The following is a 27,926-nucleotide window of genomic DNA, read 5'->3' as shown; positions in this document are numbered from 1 at the left end:
CACGAGGTCAGGAGATCAAGACCATCCTGGCTAACACAGTAAAACCCCGTCTCTACTAAAAATACAAAAAAATGAGCCAGGCGTGGTGGCAGATGCCTGTAGTCCCAGATACTAGGGAGGCTGAGGTGGGAGAATGGTGTGAACCCAGGTGGCAGAGGTTGTAGTGAGCCCGAGATCACACCACTGCACTCTAGCCTGGGCAACGGAGCGAGACTCCACTTCAAAAACAAATAAATAAAAATTAAAAAAATAAAAAGCTTTTAGAAAAAGAGAACCCATTGTGAAAACGCTTAAGAAACTGTATACGATGGTAACCATTACTATCTATTACAGTTATCTGAGATTTATGTTGGGTATGGGTTTTTTCAAGAGCATCATCAAAATTATCAGCATGAAGTAAATAATGCTATCTTTAAACATGCATAACTAATTATCAACTCTTCTATAAACTTGATCACCAAACTACTGTAAAAATAAAACAGAAGCATATTTTCAGGATACTTTCGATGACCGACTATGACCAAGTAACTATACAAAGTCTACCAATAATATAAATAATCTCATAACTAAAAGCCTTAATGTAATCATCCAAATGAATACCACTTTCTCCAAAGAAGTTACTTTGGAAAGGTTCACTCATCCGATGATGTAGGTGTTGTTCATAACATTCTGAGATCCTCTTTTGAAACTTCCTAAAGAACTAACTGGTATTATTAGCTAGAAAACACTGACAGTGGTATAGCTTGATCAGTGAGGAGAATTTTAGTTGTCACTGACTGTGCGTGAAGATGGAGAAATTCAGTTGGGTAATATAACATAGGTAACAAAAAATTCCACAAAAAGCAAAAGACTATATATATATTTTTTACATATATATATAATTTGGGGTGGCTCTGAAAGCAATTCTCAATAGCTCCAAAACTTTTATTCAAAGCAGACACTGATGGATTATAGGAACAACTTCCCAATACAGAATACTCACTTTGATAAGTTCTAAAATTATCTAAAAGTCTTAACTACATTCTAGTCATAAATTAGGATATAATACTGACTTGAACTAATATATCATGAAAATCACAAATTTATTAACATGTGAAGATTTCTCTTTATGGGTCTAGTGTCTATACTTTTGGGGTCAGAAACCTTTGGATAATCTATCATCAAAAATAAAGATGACAAAACAAACTATTACTTAAGTTTGGTATTAGGAAGTCATTTTTAAGGATTATTGTTGTTACAGTTTTACTGATGGAAATGAAATGGAAAAACTAATAGAAGGGATGATCTACGTACTAGTTAAATGATTTGCATACGCATAGGCTACATGTTCTCAAAATTATGTTTCCTTACTTTCATGGCCATCAAGACATTTTATTTGCCTTCCTGGGTGGTCAACTCAGGGTGTTCATGAGGCAGTAGTTAAGGGTTGCTCATGTATCTTTATATTGGTGAGATACAGTGTCAGTGTGAAAAAACGACCAGAAGGAAAACAGACAAGGCAACCAGTTAAATGTATGTAACCAATCACTTCTACTGGAAAAACACCACTAGTGAAAGAAGAGCAGACACATAAGTTTAATACCCAGAGGGTAGAGTACATTACTAACGCAAATACCAATGAAGGTTATTTTAGGCTCTTCTTAAGAGAGTAAAGATATACCCTTAATAGTCTGCTTTACTTTCAATGTTAAATGCCAAATGAACAACTGCCTACCAGATGGGGTTTTCTGAAATTCAAAAGCATGAGGGAGAGGTCAAAAGAATAGCTACCATTGGAACCACTGGCATGAAAAATACAGTTACATTCATGAAACAGTACTGGTTACTAATTAAGAGGCAATATTCTCTCTACCATGGCCTCCTTGAATAAACTTTCTCTTACAGAATGTTCATGGCCTATGCTTAAAGAAATGGATAAGGTAAATAGGCCAAGACGCAACAAGTCAAAATAAATATCTATGTATTCTAAGGAACTTAGATTTTTCAGAAAAAGCACAATTTGGCCTTTTTGGTCCCAAATTCGAGACTAAATGATGCTTTAGCTATCACTAGCAGGTACAAAGCACAGTATGAAACTGGAAAAAAGAGAAGATAAGGAAAGGTAACAAAACAGAAAGACTGTGATGGAAAGTAACATGGGACAACTCAGTCTCCTGTAACAAAAAGATTACTCCTGACCTAAAGAATGAGAATATAAAAACAGAGATGATTCCATGACCAAGAATAAGACTATACAGTTATGTCAATACCCAGCTTGGAGAATCCACTATTTTTGAGGTTTAGTTAGGAGTCAGGATGCAATTTTCTTTACTGCTTATCTGCTCAGTAAAAACTTCCTGACAATAAATATTAAACAACTTGGATTCAAAAACTTACAAAGCAATATTATCTATGTTAACAAAGATAAAAGATCCTTTATTTAAAAGGGCTTTGAGCTGTAGTTATCAATTGGTTCAAAACTGTGAACAATAAGAAAAACTAAAAAATCTCCATTGAGCTGCTAAAAAAGGAAAATAACATACCCTTTTAATATCAGTGATGGCACTCACTGAGCTGGGATACTTGAAATAATCAGCAAGCATGGCAATGAGGTGATCAGTTATGCTAGCGATTCTCTGTAGCTCAACATCTGGTTCAATCAGATAGGCAAGTGTCTCAGCTCCTTCAACTCTCTCCTCTAGTAATCTCTCCTTACTGCACATTCGAACCAAACAAGGTAATGTCTGAAAGGTAGTGAGATTAATTATTTGCTTTTTGGTAAAGGTAAAAGCTTAAGCATATAGTGACTGAATCAACTCAATAGCTTTTATCAGGAGTAATGTTTGTGATCAAATATTTCCTTTACTGACTTCCAGAGCATAAAAGATTTTTTTTAAATGCAAAAACAAGCAAAATTCAGTACAGATTAATCATTTGTACTGGCACAATAAACTCTACTCACACATCAAAGTATATTAAATTCTAATTAGGCTTTTGGGACCAGTAAGACAAGTTCTATTGTACAACTTTGTAAAAGACATTTAAGAATCTCTAACAAATCATGTCTAATGGTTCTGCCCCATCCATCTATTTATTTACCTAAAAGAGACCCAGCAGTTTAATCAGGAATGATTTTGCCTTAGGAAAAGTATGCTATCTCTTCATTAGTGAGTAATATGGTTTATTTTTTGGTTTGGGGAGTCATACCTACAGTTGCCAAAACAAAATACAGCTTTAAAACTGCAGTGATCTTACCATTACTCAGATTCCACCAGTTCTACTATAATGTGAGTGAAGCGTATCATTCACAGTTGCTAGGTTTTCTCCCAAGAACTTGCTGGAATTAGTAGTGGTATCCACGAGTCCAATTTTACTTCTGAGGTCCCTCAAAAATCTTGGCAATGGTTTTGGTAACTTATCTACATTAGGTTCTCAATAAAAATATTCCAGACATTTACTATTTCTTTTTCTTTTTCTTTTTTTTTTTTTTTTTGAGACGGAGTCTCGCTCTGTCACCCAGGCTGGAGTGCAATGGCGCGATCTCGGCTCACTGCAACCTCTGCCTCCTGGATTCAAGCAATTCTCCTTCCTCAGCCTTCTGAGTAGCTGGGATTACAGGCGCTCACCACCACGCCCGGCTAATTTTTGTATTTTTAGTAGAGACGGGGATTCACCAGGTTGACCAGGCTGGTCTCAAATGACATTTACTATTTCTAAGCCTGATGGATCCACTTGAAAGGACAATGTGGAAGTAGAAATTGAAATGTTATTATTATAGAAAGTCTTCCTCAAATATTGCAGGCAACTGTGCTTTGCTCTTTTATATATAAGTTTCTATTAAATCTTTTACCACAGAGCTTGGCACTTTATCGTTCACTACTAATTTCCTATTAGGCTAGAAGAAGCTTTACAATTCAACCCTAGGTTTCCAAGGCGAAGGCCCTATTCTTTTTTCCCTAACACTACTAGTTACTAATATTTATTGATACCATAAATTCACGAATTATTTAATTTAATGCTCATGACTACTACATGAAGAATATACTACTAACATTTTATGAATGCAGAAAAAGAGGAAGGTTAGAGAAGTAAATAAATCAAGATAATTGCTATGGAAGGCCGTGGCACTCTATGCAGAGTTGTTTACTTAGGGAGTGTTCAGATCTCATTAAATTAATTGTCTTCCTCAAAGACTAAAGCAAATATTAGTTTTCTTTGTGCTCTTTTATCCTTGGGATCACCTTTTGAACAATCATAATGTGAGATCTCATATTTATCAAATGACACATGATCAATTTATTTATACTTAATTTTTTATAGCTAATAAGACATTTTAATGTATTTAATATATTGTTATCCTCACAGTAACCCTGTGGCATAGATGAGCAGGAATTAATGCTTCAATTTTCATAATCTGGAGTCCGAGGCATCAAAAGAATAAAGGATGTCCAGTCAGAGGTGGAAGTGCTAAAACCAGAATCCCAGGTTTTAGGACTTTTAGGGCTGGTCTTTTCTCTAGGTTTTTCTAAATTCAAGTTGTATATGACATATCACAATGACAATGCTTGTTTTCATGTGTTATCTACTTATTGTCTTTCATTATGCCTTTTGATTATCAGCTACAGGAATGATACAGTCTTTTTCTGCAAAAATAGCAAACTGCCTCTAAAACTGTAATACAAATTTAATGACAATCAAGAACAAAATATATTTTCTATTCCACCTGAATTGTACACTTTTACAATTTCCACATCCTCCTAATTACCATAAAATGAAAAGGCTGTGACAATGAAAGAATTATTTCACGCTGACTTTCAAAACACATCTAAAATCAATTTTTAAAAACTATATGACATCCAATGAAAAGAAAGCATGGTCTTTTAATATTATTCTATGCCATGCACACGTACTACAATGATAAATGTGTAAAATGAAATATGAATATCAATACTGATATTTAACACATAACTGGATAATTTTCACATTTTAAAGATAATTAATTAGCTTACCTTTAATACAATACAGTTATCATCTGTCCGAATTGCTCCAGCTCTACACATGTAAGTTAAACTGGAATAAGACAGCAGAAAATAAGTTTTTGCTTGGAGTTTAAAGCTTTACATGAAAAATTATTTAACTTTAAGATTTTATAAAAAAATCGAAAACCAAATAATATCACTTATCTTGAGAGTGAAGATTTTGACAATTCGCTTTTCAGAGGTTCAGTCAATTTAACAGTCAAAGAAAACTAACTGACAAATACAGATGGGAAGCCAGCTATTAAAAAAACAAAACAAAAACCTACCAAATAGTTTTAAAAATAAATAACCTAATGATGGACACATTTTGAGGCTAGGTGCTGGGCACATGTTGTATTCTTTATACTTCAGAATTTTCCATAATAAAAAGGGAAAAATGTTCAAAATGAAACATAAGATTAACACGTTATCTAAGTTTAAATGAAGTGAAGTTGGAATATTCTAACTCTGGATGCAGCAGAAGTATCACAGAAGAGGCATTTAACTTGTAACACAGCTATCCATCAGAAATGAACTATTCAGAGGTTAACAGCAGTGGCTTTGGGAACAAGTCAATAATTTGGTTTTAATGAACAACAATTGTAAGCTGCCTTTGAATAAGAATATAATTAATTTGTATTCCCTAGGCAGGCGCTGAACATTAAGCGCTTCAGAAATTTAAATTAATGAATTTCCTTTTTGATTACATTCCTTTAGCAAGATGGGGGAAAAAATTAAAACATCCCATGTTGGCTTCTACCACAAGTTACAAACAAATAGGTAAAATTATTTTACTTATATTGTAGAGGGCTGAAATATTTGTAGTTGTTATTATCTTGAGGCTTGTCACCACATTGTTTTTCTGAAACCATTTACTTGAGAACATTACCTTACTGACAGAGGCAAATGCTCAGTTTTAAAGACAAAAAGCAAGCAAAAAATACAAACAAAAACCAAACAATTCATGAGTAATTAATTGAAAATGCCAAATTCTCACCAAAATATTAGAACCACAGCTTAAATACTAAGATTAAACTGAGCATAGAACCCTACACAAGTGCTCAACACATCCATGTCATGTACTGATAATTACCGAACATGCACTGAATGCTTACATAAGCCAGAAATTGTGCTAATAAAAACTCTGCAGCCGGGCACGGTAGCTCATGCCCGTAATCTCAGCACTCTGGGATAACGAGGTCAGGAGTTTGAGACCAGCCTGACCAACATAGTGAAACCCTGTCCCTACTAAAACTACAAAAATTAGCCAGGCGTGGTGGCATATGCCTGTAATCCTAGTTACTGAAGAGGATGAGGCAGGAGAATTGCTTGAACCCGGGAGGTGGAGGTTGCAGTGAGCCGAGATCATGCCCCTGCATTCCAGCCTGGGTGACAGAGTGAGACTCTGTCTCAAAAAAAAAAAAAGAAAAAAAAAAACTTTGCATGAATATCTTACAAACCATCACAACTTTATGAAGATTTGTGTGTGTGTGTGTGTGTGTGTGTTTTCCTCGAAAGATGAGGAAGCCACGTTCTCTGAAATCATCCCGTGGTTATCAACTTCAACTAATTCTCATTCCATATTTCTATATCTTATAGTTCCCTGGCTAATACTTAGCATAGTATAGGTTGGTTAAATTTAATCTAATTCAGTATTATTTCAACTGAAGTACAAGGACAGTAGTTTGAGGATGTAATAAAGTAATTTTCTGAAGACAGTCTCAAATGTTATATGAGTGTTCCTGTTCTGCATACTACTAGTAACAAGCTGAGTATAAAAAACTCACATCCATTTAAGAAAATGTGGGATGGAACTCTGACTTTCAAATTTCAAAATCCCAAAATAAAATGGGGATTGGAAGCAAGCAAATTTGGCTGTCCAAAAATACTCTAAGATATTGATAAAGCACTGTCTTTCTTCCCACATTGTCCTTTTACCATTTTGCTGATGTGAGCTGCATCTCAATAGGCTTATCCCTCTGTAACATCTTCACAAAAATCTGTGGTAACAATTCTCCATCAACCAAAACTAGAAATAAAACAAACAACAATGATTAAGGAAATTCTTTAAATCTACAAAGTTCATCAATTAAATCATGTAGGTGCCACTGAAAGCTCCAGCCTACCATTTACCAGGGTCATCGATACCTGGGGGTTTTCAAAAGCTAAAACTGAGAAACATTTCAGTGCTTGCATTCGAACCTGTAAAAATAAATGAACAAACAAAAAATGCATTTATTTTAATTTTGCAAATGCAAATGCTAATGTCTCAGAATCTAAATTCTTCTAAAAAATTATGTAAATCTGCTTAAAATACTAACAGGCCTTAAAGACATAACAATAACACCTGTATAGCTGAAGAGCACAGTAAGTTAAAATTAACTATAAAAGTTAAAACTAATTTTGAAGTAATAGAAAAAAATGAGGAAGTAGCAATTTAAATTTAACTAGACAAATCTCTAATCAAAGTTAAAAAAAACTACAAAATACAGTTGGTAAGACAAAGAGAACTTAATAACAATTAATTACCAAGTGCCTTTCAAGGCAAAAAAAAAAAAAAAAAAAGAGTACTCTTATGCATGGAATGGAGCGAGGGAACAGAAGGAGAGGAAACAATGTTACAATAAATTTTAAGAAGCACTAATTTTTAAAATACTCATGAATTGTGCTAGTATTCCTCAGAACTAGGTGATACTTGGTTTGGGATAATACCAAGGACCCAATCTCTTAACCATATATAATGTGCTTTACAATTTCCAGAAGCTCCTAAGAGATGTGTATTTTTTAAAATTCTTTCCATTCTAATCCAATCTAATCCTCACTTCCAAGCCTGAGTCTACACATGATGCTTTAATGTGGAACCTGAGTTTGACAAGCACTCACAAGATAGATAGCTGGGGTATGAAGCCCTTCACCTGGGCAATGCTCTGCAGCACTAGTACGTGGCCACAGGAGGAACCTAGAATATACTAATGGCACTTTGGTAATACAGCAAACCCTGGCAGAAGAGTAATGTTAACAGACTACTACCCTTTCCACAACCTGTAGGTTTTTCAAATCATTATAGTAAATAAGGAAGTCTAGTGCAGAAAAGATAGGAGAAATGGAGGAAGAGCTGGGGGAATTAATGAAGCTAGAGGAGATGAAGTAAAGGAACAATAAACAGCCACCTGAACAACTGTTTTTTGATGTGCAAGTGCTGACTGGTTTAGCCTCTGCATGGCACAGTAAAGAGGAGGTAGCTCTCAGTATATATTTATTTCCCCTGCCTCTGGCTAGTTTGAAGTCAGTTCCACTCCCCATTCCTATCCTTATGAGCTCTTTACCAAGACTAAACTAGATAGCTGAGGTAGGGAAAACACACACATCAGTAGACCCTACCTGAAATAAATTTAAAGACTAAAAGGGCAGAATGGAGTCACTGCAAGAGGACAGAAGACAAAAATGACTGCTTCCCTGTTCTGCAACAAACTCCTGCAATACCCAACTCTAATGTGACACAATAAGGACTACATGTCAATATTTGCTACAACGTGTAGATGGACAACAATGAATGGCCAAGGTTTTAACTCAACACCTGGTAATATGACACTGCTTCCTTTTATATATAAAAGACAATAAAGAAAATTTAATTAGTAAGTCTGAAAACTCTTTACTTTTTAACTCAAAGTACACAACATAACATATTTTAAATGTTGATGTGTATGCAGGAATATGCTAAGTCTGAGACACTGTGGTTAAATAAAGGTCTCAAATATGAAATTAAATGTCTTTCTTGATATAGAAAGTCACTGCTTCTATACTTCGGGCATCATGGCACTGGTACCTACCCAAAAAGGATTTGAAATCTATTTAATGGGTGCAAATCAATAAGAACTCATGGTACAACTGTATTCTAAAAAACACAGAGATGCAAGGGCAGACTTTTTTTTTATTTTTCAGAGCTGATGCCCTATAACATTTCACTAATACTACTTTTGATCACAATTATCAAAGAAGCAATAAAAATACGTGGGTCTCTTTCTAGACATCACAAACAAGGTATAAAAATCTGGCCACAATTTTTAACATCTTACTTTGTAGGACAGTGAGGTTAGTAGGTGAGCAATATTCTGAACTGCACCATGGTTAAATAAAATTGTTTGATGATCTGGCCCCTGTAAGAAAAGAGAATACAACAATACATTTAGAAGAGCAATGATTCATTCCAATAAAACCACATTTACTTAAATGTAGAAAACCACATTCACTACAGTAAAGAATCCTGTTGCTCTTTGCTTAAATAAACTCAGACCTCAAAAAGCAGGACAAACACTGTGTTTAGTCCTGCAAGGGACTACCATATCTTAACTCATCTCAGTTCTAGAAATGCTGCCTCATTACCTCCTAGAAATAAAGAAGTGGGCCCAGAAGCTATATTGGCACAAGTCCTCTGCAATTATTAAATAGAATACCACCACAGCAATAGAGCCATGATGAATTCTGCATTTCATGTGCACATTATTGCCCTATGCCCACAGGAAACAGTGGCAGAGTCATTCTTACAACTTAGAACTGATGAGTTAGTCAGGGGAACTCTAAAAATGAATTGTAAAAGAAACTGGACCACAGACTAACCTACCTTAACACATCAGGGAGGTCTGAATAATGCTATAGTGGGAAACAACACTCCGTAACTGGGAAGTGAACAACAACATGTTTTGGTTTCCATATTTCTATCTCATTTTTCTTTTTAAAAGCATTGGTTCAGCTGGGTGGGTGGCTCACACCTGTAATCCCAGCACTCTGGGAGGCTGCAGCGGGCAAATCAAGAGGTCAGGAGATCAAGACCATCCTGGTCAATATGGTAAAATCCCATCTCTATTAAAACTACAAAAATTAGCTGGGTGTGGTGGCGGTGCCTGTAGTCCCAGCTACTCCGGAGGCTGAGGCAGGAGAATTGCTTGAACCCAGGAGGCGGAGGCTGCAGTAAGAAAAGATCGTGCCACTGCACTCTAGCCTGGGCAACAGAGCGAGACTCTGTCTCAAAAAAAAAAAATTGGTTCTTAAGAGTCAGAAGGTAAAGAGACAGGAAAATGAAGGTTTTTTTTTTCCTCAATTCTGTTTTCTACTAATCCATGTACTAAAGAGCTTCAAAGTGGCAGAAGCTAAAGTTAATGCAAAGCTTCAAATGTGCCATAATTCTTTTTATATTCATAATTCTTTTTATATCCATATTCATTTTATATCCAACCTTATCCAATCAATTAATGAAAAATCAGTTAAAGCCAACACAGGAATGATATTTCATGCTTATCATTATTCAGAAGAGAAAAATATCACATAGGTAGGCTATCAGTCTGGGCTTACCAGAAGAAACCAGTTACTGGTCCAGCAAGCGCTCTCAAACCAATTTCTCCAACCCATTATTTAAGCAAGTAACAACTGTCCTGAAGATGCTTGTTGTTTCTTGAGCCAAAACACCCATCATTTGAAGTGGGGAAATTAGCATTCATACTTCTGAATAGCACAACTGTCATATTCCACTGTATAGGTAACGATCCCCAAATATTTTATGTATTATTAAAAGAATCCGTAAAAAACTCAGCAACTTCTCTCTGTCCATACATTTTCTAACTTTGAGTTTCTTATTTTTAATCACAATACAGTATTCTACAGTTTGCTCATGCAAACCCCCATTGTATATTTTAGGTAGTTTCTAATGTTTTACTGCTATAAGCAGTGTTCTGTTGAACATTATTTGCAGCTGCATCTCAGTACAGATCCTGAGGTTATGAGGATAAATTCCCAGAGTAAAATGGTGTGATATAGTTATTATTACATATCCATCCAGAATGGTGCAAACCTGTTTTTGTAATAACTGAAAATACTGACAATCTCAGGGCATTGGTTTTAAGTGTGCTCCCTTTCCTCCCACCTCATCTGCAGTTATAAGTATAGGTACTACTTAATGGATACTGGATACCAGTGCCAGGCACTGCTCTAAACACTTTACATGCATTGTCTCGTTTGAAACAAAGGAGTCTTTGGCTTATAAAGACAGTGGTGAAGACTGAAGTAGGGGAGCCAAGGAAAACAGGGGTCGCGTAAGGATTCGACGCATTTTTTCTTACCTAGTTACTAAATCATGAAGATAAGCCAAAATTAGCCTCAGCTTATGTCATCACACTAAGGTTTTTTGAGTTCCTTATCAATTTTGACAACCCAGTTTAGACACTGGCAGAGCTTAGCAAAAGCTAAGTAGGCAGGGTGCTACCTCAGGCTCTTGCACCTCATTGTTTTTCCACCTCTAACTGCAATCTGTTCTCCTACCTTGAGGTGACCTAATAGATATTTTTCAAGACATTTTATACATACACAGCAGATACGTAAATACATTCTTTCCCCCATTTTAAGACAAATGGTAGAATACTATATACACTGCTCTAAACCTTTTCTTCCTTTACAATTTATCTCAGATCATTCATATCAGTACATAAAGACTTTTCTCATTTATTTGTTGGCCTTATTCTATTATAGGAATGTTCTAAACTTTAACTAGTACCCTATAAACACTTAGATTGTTTTCAGTCTTTTACTATTAATAACATCATTTCAGCGTATACCCATGTGCTTGTAACTTTTTTTCTAAGATCTAAATAAATTATGGCATATCCTTTCTAAGTTATATTTACAATGGATGGGGAAAAGATCAAGCGCACTGCAATTCTCTCTCTATATAATTGTTTCCTGGTGCTGATAGATACTTTACTTTATCCCTCAAATTCTTTGCCTCAAAGATGGCAGCAAGTACTTGTTACAAAAGAAGTTCTTCCTCCTCTCTGAGGTTGTACACACTATTGTGTAAAAGCAATTGTAAGGGGCCAGACGCGGTGGTTCACGTCTGTAATCCCAGCACAGATGGCTTGAGGTCAGAAGTTCGAGACCAGCCTGGCCAACATGGTAAAACCCCATCTCTACTTAAAAAAAAAAACAAAAAACGAAAATTAGCCAGGTATTGTGGTGCACACCTGTAATCCCAGCTACTCGGGAGGCTGTGGCAGGAGAATCGTCTGGACCCAGGGGACTAAGTTTGCAGTGAGCCGAGATCACGCCACAGAACTCTAGCCTGGAAGACAGAGTAAGACTCCATCTCAAAAAAAAAAAAAAAAAAGCAATTGCAAGGAGGGAATTAGTGGCTAAACCAAATAGCGAGGAGGCTCTGTCATTTGAGACTTATCAGTCTCTCGTTCATCTTTCTCCAAATCAACCTGCAGCAACCTGGTGGTGAGGGGCAGCATCCACTGGGTGGGAAGCACGTAAGTCCTCATGGCTTCTTCCCCCCTCCCCTCCAGAGATAGGGTCTCACTACATTGCCCAGGCTGGTCTTGAACTTGTGAGCTCAAGGGATCCTCGCACTTAGGCCTCCCAAAGTGCTGAGATTATGGGCACGAGCCACCACGCCTGGCCTAGTTCTCATGGTCTTAAACTCCAAAAAACAGGTCTCAGAAATCTGAGTAAATACTTAACAAATAGCAACCATTCAGAAGTTAGAATTTCAACAAATATTATTTCTGTTGGGTGTTTTTTGCTCAATAAATCAGAGAGAATTTTTCAAAAATACAATTATGATTAGATTACAACACAAATGCTTTAGTGATCTCTTTTTCCCTTCCCCAAAGTATGTAAATTTATTTAATACTGATACCAGTCAAAGCAAATTAGTAATTTTAAGTTTTGTCATTTAATCTTAGTTTAATGTGAGTCCCTACAAATGAATCTTAAAATTCTATTACCTTATTTTTAGCCTATATGCAAAAAAAGAACAACATGAAAATAAAAGGGTTTTATGTTTAATGACAATACATGGACCATTGGATCAGTTGTTCTCAAAGATACATGTTGTCAGTATATTGGTAAAGTTGTTAATATTGTATTTTAGGCTTTTACTATTGTCACTGGATTTATAAATGCTATACTGTTTCTTGAAGTCTAGCTATGTCTCAGAATATTTAAATGTGGTTATTAATTACAGTGGCAAATGCTAATTTATCCAATTAAAAGGTGAGTAAAGGTGACTTTCTCTGATAACATCTTCCCTTCTGTCAGTGGTATGAGGGTGGCTGTTAAATCATTATCCTCAGTTTAAGTTTCTCTCCAGCAAAAAAAATAGTGATTTAATGGTACTCTATAATTTCAGCTAAAACAGCATTGAGAAGTTTCAGATGAGCAATCCCTAAAGTGCTGAAGTTTCTGATGAGTAATCCTGAAAGCTATTTAGGTAACTTTAGGAATGGGATTATTCAAACTTCTCATAGCTTAAAATAATTTAACATGTAGTTATTCCTCTAGGTCCAATTTTCGGTAGCCTTTTGGGATTACTGTGGTTATGACTAGTAGATGCTGGGCTTTGTTGAACACTCAGGAATAGATTTTTCTTTTTTTTTTTTTTTTTTTTTGAGACAGGGTCTTGTTCTGTGACTCAGGCTGAAGTGCAGTGGTGCAATGACTGGTTCACTGCAGGCTCAACCACCTAGGCTCAATCGATGCACCTCAGTCTCTTGGGTAGCTGGGACTACAGGAACACGCCACCATGCCTGGCTAATTCTTTTATATTTTTTGTAGAGACAGGGTTTCACCATGTTGCCCAGACTGGCCTTAAACTCCTGGGCTCAAGAGAGCCACCTGCCTTGGCCTCTCAAAGTGCTGAGATCACATGTGTGAGCCACTGCACCCAGCCGCTGAAAAATTTTTAAAGAGGCATACAGTTCTGGAGCATCTTCCTCAACTTGCCATGCCGGCTATAAGATGTCATTTTGTTGTTGGAAAATGTTAGGCCTTGATGGTTTGGGCTCCTTTTAAACAAGTGAGTTGCAAAAAAACCTGTCATTTTCTTAAAGCCTTTCTTTGCCCACCTCAAAAGATTAAGGCATTGTTCCATATCTCTGCTCCTATGAGTTAGCCCACACTTCGTCAAAGTAATCCAAGAAGAGAAACTTCAAAACTTTTTCACAAATATCTTAAATAGTACCGAATAGATTGTGCTAATCAGCTAGGGTTTGTTTGGAAGAGGGTTTAGATGTCTAAATTACAATGTAGAAACTTTTCCTAGAACCGGGTGATTTAGTTTTCATTTATTCGGAACGCTGTTCTAAAACAGCATAGACCTGTGTCTTCCAGGTGTTCTCTTATCCCTTCTTTCCTATAGTTCCCAAAGCTCCTTACTTGCAACTTGTATTATAAACGATAGGACGTATTATAAATGATATAGTATCATCAGAAGATAATTATTTGGTTAGAACTTAGAAAATGTGTAGAAATTAAGAAAGATCTCAAGTAATCACCCATGGTTATCAAAAATGACACATTCAACATATAATCTATAAAGCAAACTAAATGGCACTTCATAGGCTGAAGGGAAAAGAAAGAGAAACTTTACTCAACAATGAGAAGAATCTCTCTCATTTCTCCTTATATGAGATCACTTAAACCAGTTTCCAGTAATAGGGAACAAGGGTGAGGGGAAACAGTCATGATCACACATTGCTGGTAGCATAAAGTGGTATAATCTCTATTTTTAAAAAGTGGTAAAATTACAAACACATATATTCTTTGACCCCAAAATTTTATTTCTTATAAAATGCCTTATATACAAGGTATTTTTTGCAGTATTGTTTTATAATAGCATAAGACTGGAAACAAACTAAATGCCCAACAATAGAGGACTGGATAAATAAATCTATGCACTAAAATACTACGCACTGTTAAAAAAAAAAAAAAAAAAAAAGAATGGGGGAGAGCCTTAGAGATATGTCAAGTGAACAGTATGTATGTATGATATGCTGTCATTTGTGTTTAAATATACAAACATATATATACACACACACACACAGGTCTACTTATATATGTATAGATTACCTCTGGGAGAGTACACAAGATTTTACATTATAGATAATATTTATTCTGGTTCTTACTTTACAGCAGTGTGAGAAGATCTGACAGATGTACTCCTGGGTATAGCGGGACCTGCTAAGCAGTGCCATGAGGTGTGGTATCACTGTGGCATCCTGGGGAAGGAGAACACAGCAACAAGAAACTCAGGCACCATGAGTACGTTTGATAAAACACAAAATATTTCCACGAGAAGATAGTCAAACCTCTTATCTTAATGACAGTAAATCAAGTCTCCTTAAGGCACAGTGCAAAACAAAAGCAATGTGGCCATGAAAATTGTCTAGGTCAACAACAAAGAAAAAGGCTTCAATATTCATCCTTGATAGCAAAATATGGGAACAGGAAATTCTCAATAACTCTCTCAAAAATTGCCCACATCCTCATGATAAAATCATTTCAATAAGACGTGACAGAAATCAGTTCTGAAACCAAAATGTGAGGTAACTAGTACATTATGCACTAGTAAATAGTTTATAAGGAAGAATTTTTGTATAAAAACGAAATTTGAAAATTTTGATCTCCAAAACGTTAAGCACCAGTAACTACTAACAATCTCGCATAGAGACTGCAGTTAGCTATTTTCAATCTGTACAAGACGAGACAGTTTACATGATTGGCAGCTTCTCAGGTACAGCCCACTCTCTGCCTATTGCTGACACTTAACAACCTATGTAGTAGCACAGAAAAAGAGAAAATAACCCACTCTGCTGCAAGTCTCTCCAAGAATTTCCTTTTATTTAGGATGCAGGCCAGGAGCGGTGGCTCATGCCTGTAATCCCAGCACTTTAGGAGGCCGAGGCGGGCAGATCACCTGAGGTCAGGAGTTTGGGACCAGCCTGACCAATATAGCAAAACCCTGTCTCTACCAAAAATACAAAAATTAGCTGGCCGTCATGGTGCATGCCTGTAATCCCAGCTACTTGAGAGGCTGAGACACAAGAATCACTTGGACCGGAGAGGCGGGGGTTGCAGTGAGATTACGCCACTGCACTCCAGCCTGGGTGACAGAGCAAGACTCTGTCTCAGAAAACAAAAACAAAAACAACCAACGAAAGAATGCAGAAGGAATTAAAAGTTGAAAGGTATTTGGCTGGAACTACAGATAAAAAAGGAGACTCAGCTCAAGCTTCCTAATCAATGACATCACAAGAGCTATGCTTCTCAAGAAGGAATGTGCATGCAAATTCCCAGGAGATGTCCTTAATGTACAGACTCTGATACTGTAGGTTTGGGGTAGGATCCTAAGAGTCAGCTTCCAAATGAGGCTGATGCCACTGGTCCACAGACCATACTTTGAGGATCCTCACCAGAGACAACAGAGGGCAAAGAAAAAAACTTAAAAGAACACCCTTGTTGGGAGGAACAAGATTTGGGATTTTCCTCGGGAAAAAAAAGAATGCCCAAGATACATAAAAGCCAAGTAGGAAAACAGAAGGCTGCTGATTCCCTACAAGTAGAATATCTCCCCCATTTGTTAGTATAACCCTTTGTGTTTACACAAGTAGTTTAAAAACAAAATGGAAAACTTAGAAAACTTCAAAGAAAGTCAGATACTAAGTGCACAGAAAGAAAAGGAAAATGTCAAGTGGGGGAAGGTGAATTGGGGTTTCACTGGCAGAGGACAGTGAAGTAGGTAGCAGCTAAGATAGAAAAGGCAAACAGAGGTAGATTAAAAAGCCTCTATTGGGCTCCTAAAGCTATGTCCACCTCCTTCCTTTTCTCTAATGTTCTCACATTCCTCACTTTCCCTTAGTCACAATAGCCCTCATCTCATTTCTTCACATCTGCCCCCTTTCTGTCAATTGTGTCTATATATCCACAGTTTACAGATTATTAAATAAGGCAAATAACAATTATTACATACAAAATTTGCCCAAAATCACCCATCTGATAAACACGATTTCAAACTAGAAATCCTGCTGTTTTTTTACTGGACTACCTACCCCATCTCCTATTCTACTGCCTGAGTTGTTCAAACAGCTGGCCTCTACACACTCCAACTCATGGAAGTCAGTTAATTACACGGAAACACTATTGCTAGTTATTCCCCAATCCAACTCTTCACAAATTCTCCACTGTCTCTGAGGCATAAAATATTTGAGGCACAAAATTGAGATGGTTCATAATTTAGACACTCTAAATTTAACCTCCCCGGGTCTCAATTTTCTCATGTAAAACAGCTGGCATAGACCAGAATTTTCCAAATTGTGCACCAGGATCCATTAGTAGGTCATGAATCAGTTTAGAGAGTAAGATGGAAGGAGTTTAAATAGTTGGCCAGGACCAACTTCTCCCCTTATTATGGGATTGAGGGTAGGTGAGAAACTTCCAGGGTAAAAGAGACAGGTGACTGGCTTACTCTCTTTGCAAACATTACAATATGAACTACAGGAAAATAAATTGATATTTACTAAGTCCTCTATGGGATCCTTTGAGCAGGATGTTTACAGTAAACCAGCAGTTCTCAAAGAAAGAACTTTGAGAGCAGCAGCATCTAAGTTACTTGGAAATTTGTCAGAAATGCAAATTCTCAGGCCACACCCAAGACTCACTGGATCAGAAACTGGAGGTGGAGTCTAGCAATCCCTGTTTAACAAGCCCACCACATAATTCTAGTGCAACCTCAAACACTCTATAGATTTATGAGGCATGACTCCCTGAAGAATGTCACATAAAACCATGAGGTATAAAATAAAGACATTAGGCCAGGAGCGGCGGCTCATGCCTGTAATCCCAACACTTTGGAGGCTTAGGCGGGCGGAGGTCAGGAGTTCGAGACCAGCCTGGCCAACATGGTGAAACCCCGTCTCTACTAAAAATACAAAAAAAAATTAGCCGGGCATGGTGGTGCACATCTGTAATCCCACCTACCTGGGAGGCTAAGGCAGGAGAATTGCTTAAACCTGGGAGGTGGAGGTTGCAGTGAGTCGAGATCGAGCCACTGCACTCCAACCTGGGCAACAGTGCAAGACTCCATCTCAAAATTAAATTAAATTAAATTAAATTAAAAATATATATATATATATGTTTCATACTGTAGGTGCTCCCTACTGTGTGAGGTGACCCATAAATCTCACCTACTGACCACCTTATGTATCATTAAGGGCCAGAAGAGTATGTGTCTGATGTAGGAAGGACAGACTAGGCAGCCATGTGACATGTCTCCTCTCCATGCTTGCTTTGCCTCTTCCTCTTGATTACTTATAGTCTTGAAACATTTATAAAGCCTGATTCTGGATAAGATCTCTGACTCCTGTGTGTATAATCTGACAATATGATTCGTTGTGTTAGCTCAGATAATCACAACCACCATTTTTTTAAAGAATGAAAAATGATGGCATAGAAACCAGAAGGCATTACATCTGTGGAAATATGTCATGAAACTTGTCTTAGGATTCTTTCACATACACATACATACATGCATACATATACACACACATATACAAATTGACATGTATAGTGAGGCAGGGGAAAATATGCTTCTTGCTGTGAACTGTGAATAAGAGTGTTTAAAAATATTGGCCTAATTATCAGTAAGAAAGCCCCATGTAAAGTGACTGTAATTTACAATAATCTATTGTATATTGAAAAATAGCTAGAAGAGGCCGGGCGCAGTGGCTCACACGCCTGTAATCCCAGTACTTTCAGAGGCTGAGGCAGGAGAATCACTTGAACTCAGGAGGCAGAGGTTGCAGGGCCAAGATTCCTCCACTGCACTCCACCCTGGGTGAGAGAGACTCCGTCTCCAAAAAAAAAAAAAAAAAAGCCAGAAGAAAAGAATTTGGGCCAAGCACAGTGTCTCATGCCTTCCTCTCCACTTCTCTAAGTCTTATCCATTATTCAAAACCCAGATTAAATTTTAGCTTCTCTGCAAAGCCTACCTTGCTGGATTTCAACTGAAAGTCAGCTGAACTCCCTATCATTCATCTAGCGTAAAATAAACTTCTCTTAAGTTCTACATACAGAGAGATAAAAATGGGTCTTTTTAAAAATAGCTTGTAAATTCCTCAAAGTCTGAGACCGTCTTTCACTTTCTTGCAAAGCTGAGAGCATCTGATATTTGGAAATAAGCAAGAACTTTATTCATGTACTTATTTAGAGACAGAGTCTGCCCTGTCGCCCAGGCTGGAGTAGGGTGGTGTGATCTCAGATCACTGCAACGTCTCCTCCTGGGTTCAAGTGATTTGCATGGCTCAGCCTCCCCAGTAGCTGGCATTGCAGGCATGTGCCACCATGCCTGGTTAATTTTTGCAGTTTTAATAGAAATGGGAGTTTCACCATGTTGGCCAGGCTGGTCTCGAACTCTCTGGCCTCAGGTAATATATCCACCTTGAACTCCTAAACTGCTAGGATTACAGGCGTGAGCCACCATACCCAGCTGAGACTTTTATCATTTTTTATTTTTAGTGACAGGATTTCACTCTGTCACCTAGGCTGAGGAGCAGGGGCACCATCATAGTTTACTATAACCTCAAACTCCTAGGCTCACGCAATCCTTCCACTGCAGTTTCTTGAGTAGCTAGGACTATAGGCATGCACCATTGCACCAGGCTAATTTATTTTTATTTTTTTCTTGTAGAGATGGAGTCTTGTTGCCAGGCACGGTGGATCACACCTGTAATCCCAGCACTTTGGGAGGCCGAGGTGGGTGGATCATGAGGTCAGGAGTTCAAGACCAGCCTGCCCAAGATGGTGAAACCCCATCTCTACTAAAAATACAAAAAATTAGCCAGGCATGGTGGCACACACTTGTGATCCCAGCTACTCCGGAGGCTGAGGCAGAGAATTGCTTAAACCTGGAGGGGAGTGGAGGTTGCAGTGAGCCGAGATCGTGCCACTGCACTCTAGCCTGGGCAACAGAGCGAGACTCCAACTCAAAAAAAAAAAAAAAAAGAGAGAGGTGGAGTCTTGTTATGTCATTCTGGTTTGTCTTGAACTCCTGGCCTCAAGCAATCCTCCCACCTCAGCCTCCCAAAGCACTGGGATTACAGGTGTGAGCCACCATGCCCAACTGAGACTTTTTTACATAATACAGTTAGGATGAGTCTGAAGATGCTAAGCAAATTAGGAGTAGGCTGTTAGTGAAATGTAACTAATGTCTCAAATACATCTAAAACTCACTGTATACAGTAGCTCCTCTGGAGTGACAGGACTGGTGAAGATGGTACGCAGGCATCGGAGGCAAGCTTCAATAAACTTCAGGTCTGGGGACAGTAGTCCTATTAACAGAAACTAGATTTAGGACTAATCCTTTCAACCAGTATTTAAAGCACTGCAAACTGATTCTCAGCGTTACTTGAGCAAAAATGGCTTCCCTACGTACCTTGCAATAAGGCAGGGATAATATGACAGTCCAGTAGAGACTTGACATTGTTTTCAGTACCCATAGCAAGACTTCCCAACACCACTGCACATTCAGTTTTCAGCTCTGTGCTTGAGGTTTCTTGCTGAAGCAAGTACAACAATCTAAAAAGAAGGAAATTAATAAACAAAGAGACTAAAAAATGTAAACAAGACTCAATATGACCAAAGAAGGCTATGTGGTCCACATACTAAAAATACGGTTGGTTGAGTTTATATGAATCAAATGGTTATTTGTTTATCTCATCTGCTAATTAAAGAAACATCTGGAAAAATCTAGAAGAGGTTTTGAAAACAAGAACTATCATATTCTCAGGGTTTATAAAAAGTGTAAATCTGAAAGTTGTCTACAAGTGGTCTCTGTAGAAACAGCATCATCGAGTCCACGTCATCTACCACTTCCTGTTGGGTCTCCAAAATATGAAGACTCAATGCCATGTGCTGCCAGATCTTAAATTCAAACTACAAACAATACTGCTCTGAATCCAGAGCAGTGGTGCAGAGTTTGTAGAGATTGAGCCTAGAGGGAATATTCAGAGCCCTTGTGCAGTTCCTCAAGCAAGGGAAATTTCTTCTTTCTCCACTTCTCATTTGGAAAATGAAGACATCCTCTCATTTCCACTCCAGCCCAGCTTGCCAAACAAATACTCCCCAAACCCTAACCTTTCTCCACTTATAACCATCTACCTTATGTTCTAAGATAGGACCCTCATGCTCCATAAAGTACTATTTATATATACCAAACATAAACCCCCTAAGAAAGGCTGCTGACAGCTTTACAGTTACTAAAGTATACATTTGAGGGTGGTGAGTTAAAACATTTAAACCATTAATTCTGTTTCAAAACCAGAAAATAAGGAGGAAAAAGAAACAAAATAATAAATAATTCTGAATGAAAAGCTAACAGCAATAGCACAGAAAACTAGCTCTGAGAAGCAAAAGTAAAGAGGAAGTTACATAACTGTCATTGCCTGCCTAAAGGAAGCTTATTAGGTCACCAAAAGAAGAAATTAAACTTCCTAAACTTCCTACATTAACTTAAAAAACAGCAAATTGTTAAAATGAAACTGGATTAAAAATCAAGCAGGGTTTTTTTCCTTTAACTTCAACAAGGTCTTAAGACTCCTAATAAATTACCAACTCACACAAAAAACTGCCAAGGCTCTAAGGAAATGGAGAAGAAAGTATTAGGCTGCTGTACATTGCGTATGTACCTAACAAACCCTTTTATCGTCAGGTCAAAGGTCTTCCAAGTATTAACACATTCACTTCTTATTACATTCTCTGTTACTTTATAATTTTTTTCCTTAGAGATGGTGTAAATACTTACGCTTATTTTTAAAAATAGGATTTATTTTAAGAATTAAATAGACAATACAGGAAAAAATGGGTTCTATTATTGAAAGTAAGAAATACATTAGAAATTAGTATGGATGGCAAGAAAGGGGTGAGACAGCAAACATACCTTGGAACAGCTCCTAAAACAATGAGATTGGCTTTCTGCTTGTTGTTTCCAATTACAGCATTTTTCATGTCTCTGAATTAAGGGGAAAAAAAAATAAAGTATGTTGAGATAGCACTGAAAAAAATCAAAGATCATTCTACTTCATTATGCAATATCTCAGATTTGACAAAGTAAAAGCACTAACCTTTTTTCACCTAAAGTACTAACGAAGGGATAGAGATAGGTGCAGAGTGAACGTGGGGGCTGTAAAACAGGCAAGTATTGTAGAAAGTGAGAGATATCCTGAGTACCGGCAAAATACTTCCAGTACAGAATTGAGTTCTTTTAAAAAGGGTACCTACCAATTCTCTGGATATAAAGGAATGTAGGCCACTTTCCCACTCAGCTCTGGGAGTAGGGAGTGAGTTAAACAAACAACAACAACAACAACAACAAAATACAGCCCACAGAACATTATCTCCTTGTTTCAAGGATCACACGTTGTTCACTTTTTTCTTTTTTTCTTGATGTCTTTATGTTTTATTTCTTATTTCATTTTATCTGCTTTATTGTCTTACTAACTGTACTCCTTTGTTGTTTTCCAATGCATCTTTTAAGTTATCACAGTCAGTCTTCAAGTGATATTAGCCCATTGCATATGTATTTTAAGAGCCTCACATATGTATTTCCATTTTCCCATTCATTTTTTGGGCTGTTGTTATATAATATTTTTAAATTGCTTAGAAACAACATAATACATTGTTACTATTTTTGCTTAAGCAAAATTATCTCTTAAGGAGATTAAAAAAATAACAAAAAATATTTTACATTTCTCAGATATTCAGGTATTTTTTATTCTAGCTACACAGAGTACTATACTTCACCAGGAGCAAAACTCTATTCCACAATAAGAGAACCTCTACCACTGATCAATTGGCTCACAAATTTGTGGTTGGTTCAAAAGGAAATGTAGAGAAAAAATAAATAGCTCAAAATAAACCCAGTACTACCAATAAAATCTTTAAAAAATACTTCCCCGGCTGGACGTGCTGACTTACACCTGTAATCCCAGCTCTTTGGGCGGTCTAGGCAGGCAGATTGCTTGAACTCAGGAGTTTGAGACCAGACTGAACAACATGGTGAAACTCCATCTCTACAAATAATGCAAAAATTAGCCAGTTGTGGTGGCATGCACTTGTAGTCCCAGCTACTTGGGGGGCTAAGGTGGGAGGATCACTTCAGCCAGGGAGGTGGAGGTTACAGTGAGCAGAGATCAGACTGCACTCCAGTCTGGGCGCCAGAGCGAGACTCCATCTCCAAAAAAAAAAAAAAAAAATATAGAAATCTATACCCTTGCTAGGCAAATTGTGGATAGTTGTATAAAATTTAAAAAAAAAAAAAAAAAAAAAAATCAACAAATAAATGTTAGAGTCAGCATATATTTCTAACACCAATCATATTTACTGGCGTTAAAGAACCTGGTAACAATTAATCCTTGTCTCCAATTGCCTTTTTTGATCATTGCCGAAAAATACTGCCACAACTAGTGATGTGTTAAAAGCAGATTTTCCCTACAAGTTTCTGAATGGCATTTTTACAAGTCGAGCCAAACACTGAGAATGCCTGGTTTTTCTTCCATTAGCTCAGTGCCTGAGGGTACGGCTTTTTTTCAAGGCCTGACCTATCCCTCTGTAAAGTATCCCTCAGATCTTCTATATGGTTTTCAAGAAATAAGTAGCAATTTTTTTGTTGTTGTTTATGGGACTGAACTGAATGAAGTTTACTGAGGTTGTTAGCAAGTTCTGACACATGAATATAAAGCTATATGATATCAAAGGCTCAATTAGCAAAGTTAAAGTTAGTAAGAGATTGTATTTCTAAGCTCCTGCATCCTCATGGAGGCCTGTTTTCTTTAGAGGCTTTAGTTCATAATTATCAGCATATGGACCTTAACCTACCAGCTTGTTGTTTACTTTCATCATTTCCCTTTCTCTTAATGTGTTCTGCCTATACTAATGCAGCACATTCATTTGTCCAGCCCGTCTAGAGTCTGTGTAGGCTAAGTGCCATTCTGAGTGCTTTCTATTCCAGAACTCCCAACCCTAATATTTCCACAGTTTTTCCTCTCCATTCTTCTTAATTAAGCAGAAATGAGGGGTCCCTAACATTACCAAATGAACCCATTCCCAACATCTGAAACCATGCCATGTTTTTATAGACAAGAGCAAACAAAAACCTCTCCAACCCAAATTTTCTAATTCTCTTAATAGTTTTACAAAAAGGACATGAAGGAGGTAACTGATGGCAATAGAGGAAATGTCACCTAAAGAGAACACAATAAAATGGAACAATGTCTAAAGAAAAAGATTCTCGCTCTGGTTTTAGTAAGTAAATATACCTGTGCTAGATAAGAAAAAACGATGTTAATAAATTCTATTCAATTGTTGCTATAAAGGAATGCTAGTAGATCACTTCTATGAAGAATTAAAATCAAAAGGATTAATTAACAGGATTAAGGAATCAATTTCAGATGACAACATTCAGCCATCTAGATGAAACTTCTTTCAGTTCCCAGAGTGCAGTTATTCTTTCTCTGTCATCTCCTTATCCCCTCCCTCATACTTTCCTCTGGCTAGCTTTACTCATCCTTCAGGTCTGAGTGTCACTTCCTCCAGGAAGCATGCCCTGAAACTCCCAGGTCAGGGTTAGGTGTCCCTCCTAGTTGCCTTCTATCATAATACAATCATCACTTTGTTAGGATAAAAGTCTATCTCCTCTTCAGAGGCAAGAAAGCCAATCTTACCTGGAAATATCGGAGAAGTTACTGTCAGCAGATCATTAATTATAGTGATTCTAGATATCCATTATTTTTGTAAAATGCAAATTCACAGCTATCGTCCAAGATGGGAACACAACACTATCCCAGATTTCTATATTACCTTCAAATTTACAAAGCATTCCATATCCACTACTTAATTTCATCTTCATCATAACCTTGAGTAATATTAACTCCATTTTACAGAGGAGAAAGCTACAACTCAGGATTGGGGTTTTTCAGAACCCAATATTAAATGACAGAGCCAGTCTCAACCCATGTCTTTTATGCCAACTGTTTTTTCCATTACCACCAGGACATCAGGCATTGACAACGAACCAATGGAAAAGACAAATGAATTCAGTAAATTCATCATCTTTTTCCTTCTGTGTTTTAATGTTACATTTTTATACAAAACAAAAGTGTTTCTAACTTTTAGTCAGACACCCTTTCCCTGCAGACCAAAAGAATGTCATCTCATGCCCACTAACTTTTAATGTTGGGGAAAATGCTCTACTTACTTCTACTGAAATTCAACAACTAGTTTTTGAGCTCAGCATTGTGCTAGTCTCTATAAAGCATATGAAAGTATCACACAATGGGATGCCTGGTCTGAGGAGTTCACAATATCCTTGGAGTGGCAAAAACAACACTATCAATGTAAGTCAGTACTAAATTATAAACTGAGTGTTTATAAGGTCAAGAAAAGTAGATGCTCAATAAGCTTAAAAGGTTTTGAGCAATGGTTAAGAACTAAGATAAACCTTAGAAAATAGAACTTGGACAAGCAGATGGGAGGGCAAAAGGAGAAATCGTTCATACAAGACCATATTGGAAATGAAAATGGCATGTTCCTGGGACACTACAAGGAGCCTGAATTGAAAAACAAGTTCGCTTTAGAGTGGCATGGAACATAAAGTTAGAAAAGTGATAGGGAGATGAGACAAACTAAAGGGAGATGGATTGAGGAGCAATCATATTTCTGATCACAGAAGGGACATGAAGGAAGCAGTGACTAAGGAAAATAAGCTGAATGTGAAATGGATTGGAAGGCTTATAATACTAGTTAAGAGGGACAATTAAGTGGCTGATGCCCCCCTTGTGATCTCCAGATCTCCTATTCTTATCTTTAAAATAGCATTCACCAGGTAAACTATCATGGATGGTCTCTTTAGTTATTTGACTATTTCATTAGATTTTTGGACCCTCCAGAGCACTGACTACATTATTCACCTTTATATACCCCCATACTAGCACAATGCTTGGTACTAGGCAGGCACTCAATAAATGTTTGTTGAAGGAATTAATCAATCCATCTAGGTATCTGGTTATACAAAACTGATTAGTGGAGCAGCCAAAGGAATCATTAATACAAAGGTCATTTTGAGGAAGCAGTTAACAAGATGATTTAATAGGTACAAAGATGTGTTATGTGACATGTCTTGAGTGACTACTTCATGTCTGGGCACATGGGTGAAGGAAACAACAGAAAGCTTAGAGAAGAAATCTCTTAACAAGACAAGGATTGATTCTGACTTTGTACACACTGAATTATCTTTGAGGTGAGATAAGAATAAGCCTTGGGGATATCCCACTTTTCGGGAGTGGGAGAAAAGTAGTCAATATTAAGATGTTACAAACATGCACTTGTTGAGAAAGATTTTCAGCTAAAATCTGGCTAGAATCTTAAATTTGCATGCTAATAAATGGACTTGATAAGCTCCCACATTTACATGGAGGTTAAACTTTCTACTTTACTTTCTTTGCTCTCAAAGAGATTTTTAGTGTGGCAGAGAAAAAGGGCTTGAATATTAAAATGTACAGTGCCTACCACAGCATATGTCTAAATTAGAACATTATAAGGGTGATGAAAACCAAGACAAAAAGCGCTGTAAGTTGCTATTAAAATTACAGAAAAAGTTAAAAAAAAAAAAAAAAAAAAAAAAGGATCTAGACCTGCTGGAAAAACAATTTCAGTCAATCAAGTATGAATATATTTATTTCTAAACGGTCAAAAATAGCATACATTTTAACTGAAAACCTAGTATCACCTAAAAACAAAATTATCTTTAAAAGTATTAAGACTGGAGACTCAAGCTAAAAATCAATTACAGTCATGCTTCACTTAACGACGAGGACATGTTGTTTGACGACGGGGATATGTTCCGAGAAATGCATCATTAGGCAACTTTGTCCCTGTGTGAACATCATAGGGTGTACTTACACCAACTAGATGGTATAGCCTACTACACACTTATACTATATGGTATAGTTTATTGCTCGTAGACTGCAAACATGTACAGCATGTTACCGTACTGAATAATGCAGGCAACTGTAACACAATGGTAGGTAATGTGTATCTAAGTATATTTAAATACAAAATACAGTATTATATTCTTACCGGGTCACTGACTTTAACTGTCTTTAACTGAAACATCATTGCGTAGTGCATGACTATATTTTCATTTTGAACCAGTATTACTTCTCACGTACCTGAAGGCAGCTCTTTTCTGCTTCATATTTGGAATACTCTGTATTTATTTCTGGTCTAACTAGTATAAAGTAGCCCAAAACCACACTGGATACTGAAAACTATAATCTGAGTATAAAGTTTAATCTACTTATGAAAACTTGCTGTTTATAAAACATTCATTTGTAAAATAAGGGAAAAAAACACATATTTGTGGGTAACTAGAATAAGGGCAACATGGTAAACAACTTACATTATTTGGACTGTGAGAATCACAAACATACACACTGCTCTGTCCCTATAATTGTAATTATCATGACATTTTTTGGAGAATTAACATCCAGACATACAAGTATGGTAACTTTTCTATTATCATACATGGTTAAGGAATGAGGTATATTCATATTCCAACTAAAGTTATATGACAATTAATTCCATTGTCATTACTGAATTGCCAATTTTAGGAATTAGCTAATGATGATCTATTATTCAAATTAAAGTTATTTTTATCATAAGGCTTTGATTCAAGAGGCACTTGGAAAATTTATAGCAAAATTCAGCTCAAATCAACTTAGGCATTTACTGAATATCAACTACATGTATAAACTGAAAAAACAGAATTGACTGTAATTTAGTTCATTCTTATAAACAAATTACTCTGTGATGTAGATTTTTGGAATATATGTAGTTTCAGATATAGTTCTGATCTGTATAAAACCATGAAAAGCAGCACTTTGGAAGGCCGAGGCAGGCAGATCACAAGGTCAGGAGTTCAAGACCAGCCTGGCAGGCCGGGCGCGGTGGCTCAAGCCTGTAATCCCAGCACTTTGGGAGGCCGAGATGGGTGGATCACGAGGTCAGGAGATCGAGACCATCCTGGCTAACAGGGTGAAACCCCGTCTCTAC

At 37.0% G+C, this 27,926-nt stretch overlaps 1 protein-coding gene across 5 annotated transcripts in view; it reads right to left on the bottom strand.

The window, feature by feature from the left end:
* ARMC8 (armadillo repeat containing 8) overlaps positions 1–27,926 on the bottom strand; it is a 114,303-nt gene that overhangs the window by 55,800 nt on the left and 30,577 nt on the right. For 2 of the 5 annotated variants that reach the window (XM_011981770.1, XM_011981762.1), the window contains 9 exons: positions 21,757–21,828; positions 20,254–20,396; positions 20,052–20,149; positions 14,951–15,043; positions 9,074–9,154; positions 7,124–7,199; positions 6,936–7,026; positions 4,989–5,049; positions 2,523–2,723 (listed from right to left, as the gene is read on the bottom strand). In XM_011981770.1, coding sequence (XP_011837160.1) covers positions 2,523–2,723; positions 4,989–5,049; positions 6,936–7,026; positions 7,124–7,199; positions 9,074–9,154; positions 14,951–15,043; positions 20,052–20,149; positions 20,254–20,396; positions 21,757–21,828 — 916 coding nt within the window. The remainder of the gene's footprint in view (positions 1–2,522; positions 2,724–4,988; positions 5,050–6,935; positions 7,027–7,123; positions 7,200–9,073; positions 9,155–14,950; positions 15,044–20,051; positions 20,150–20,253; positions 20,397–21,756; positions 21,829–27,926) is intronic. The other 3 variants (XM_011981778.1, XM_011981792.1, XM_011981784.1) reach the window with 2 other exon arrangements.

Source organism: Mandrillus leucophaeus, unplaced genomic scaffold (assembly GCF_000951045.1).
Source record: "Mandrillus leucophaeus isolate KB7577 unplaced genomic scaffold, Mleu.le_1.0 Scaffold1050, whole genome shotgun sequence".
NCBI lineage: Eukaryota > Metazoa > Chordata > Mammalia > Primates > Cercopithecidae > Mandrillus > Mandrillus leucophaeus.
This window is presented reverse-complemented; position numbering and strand designations above follow the sequence as displayed.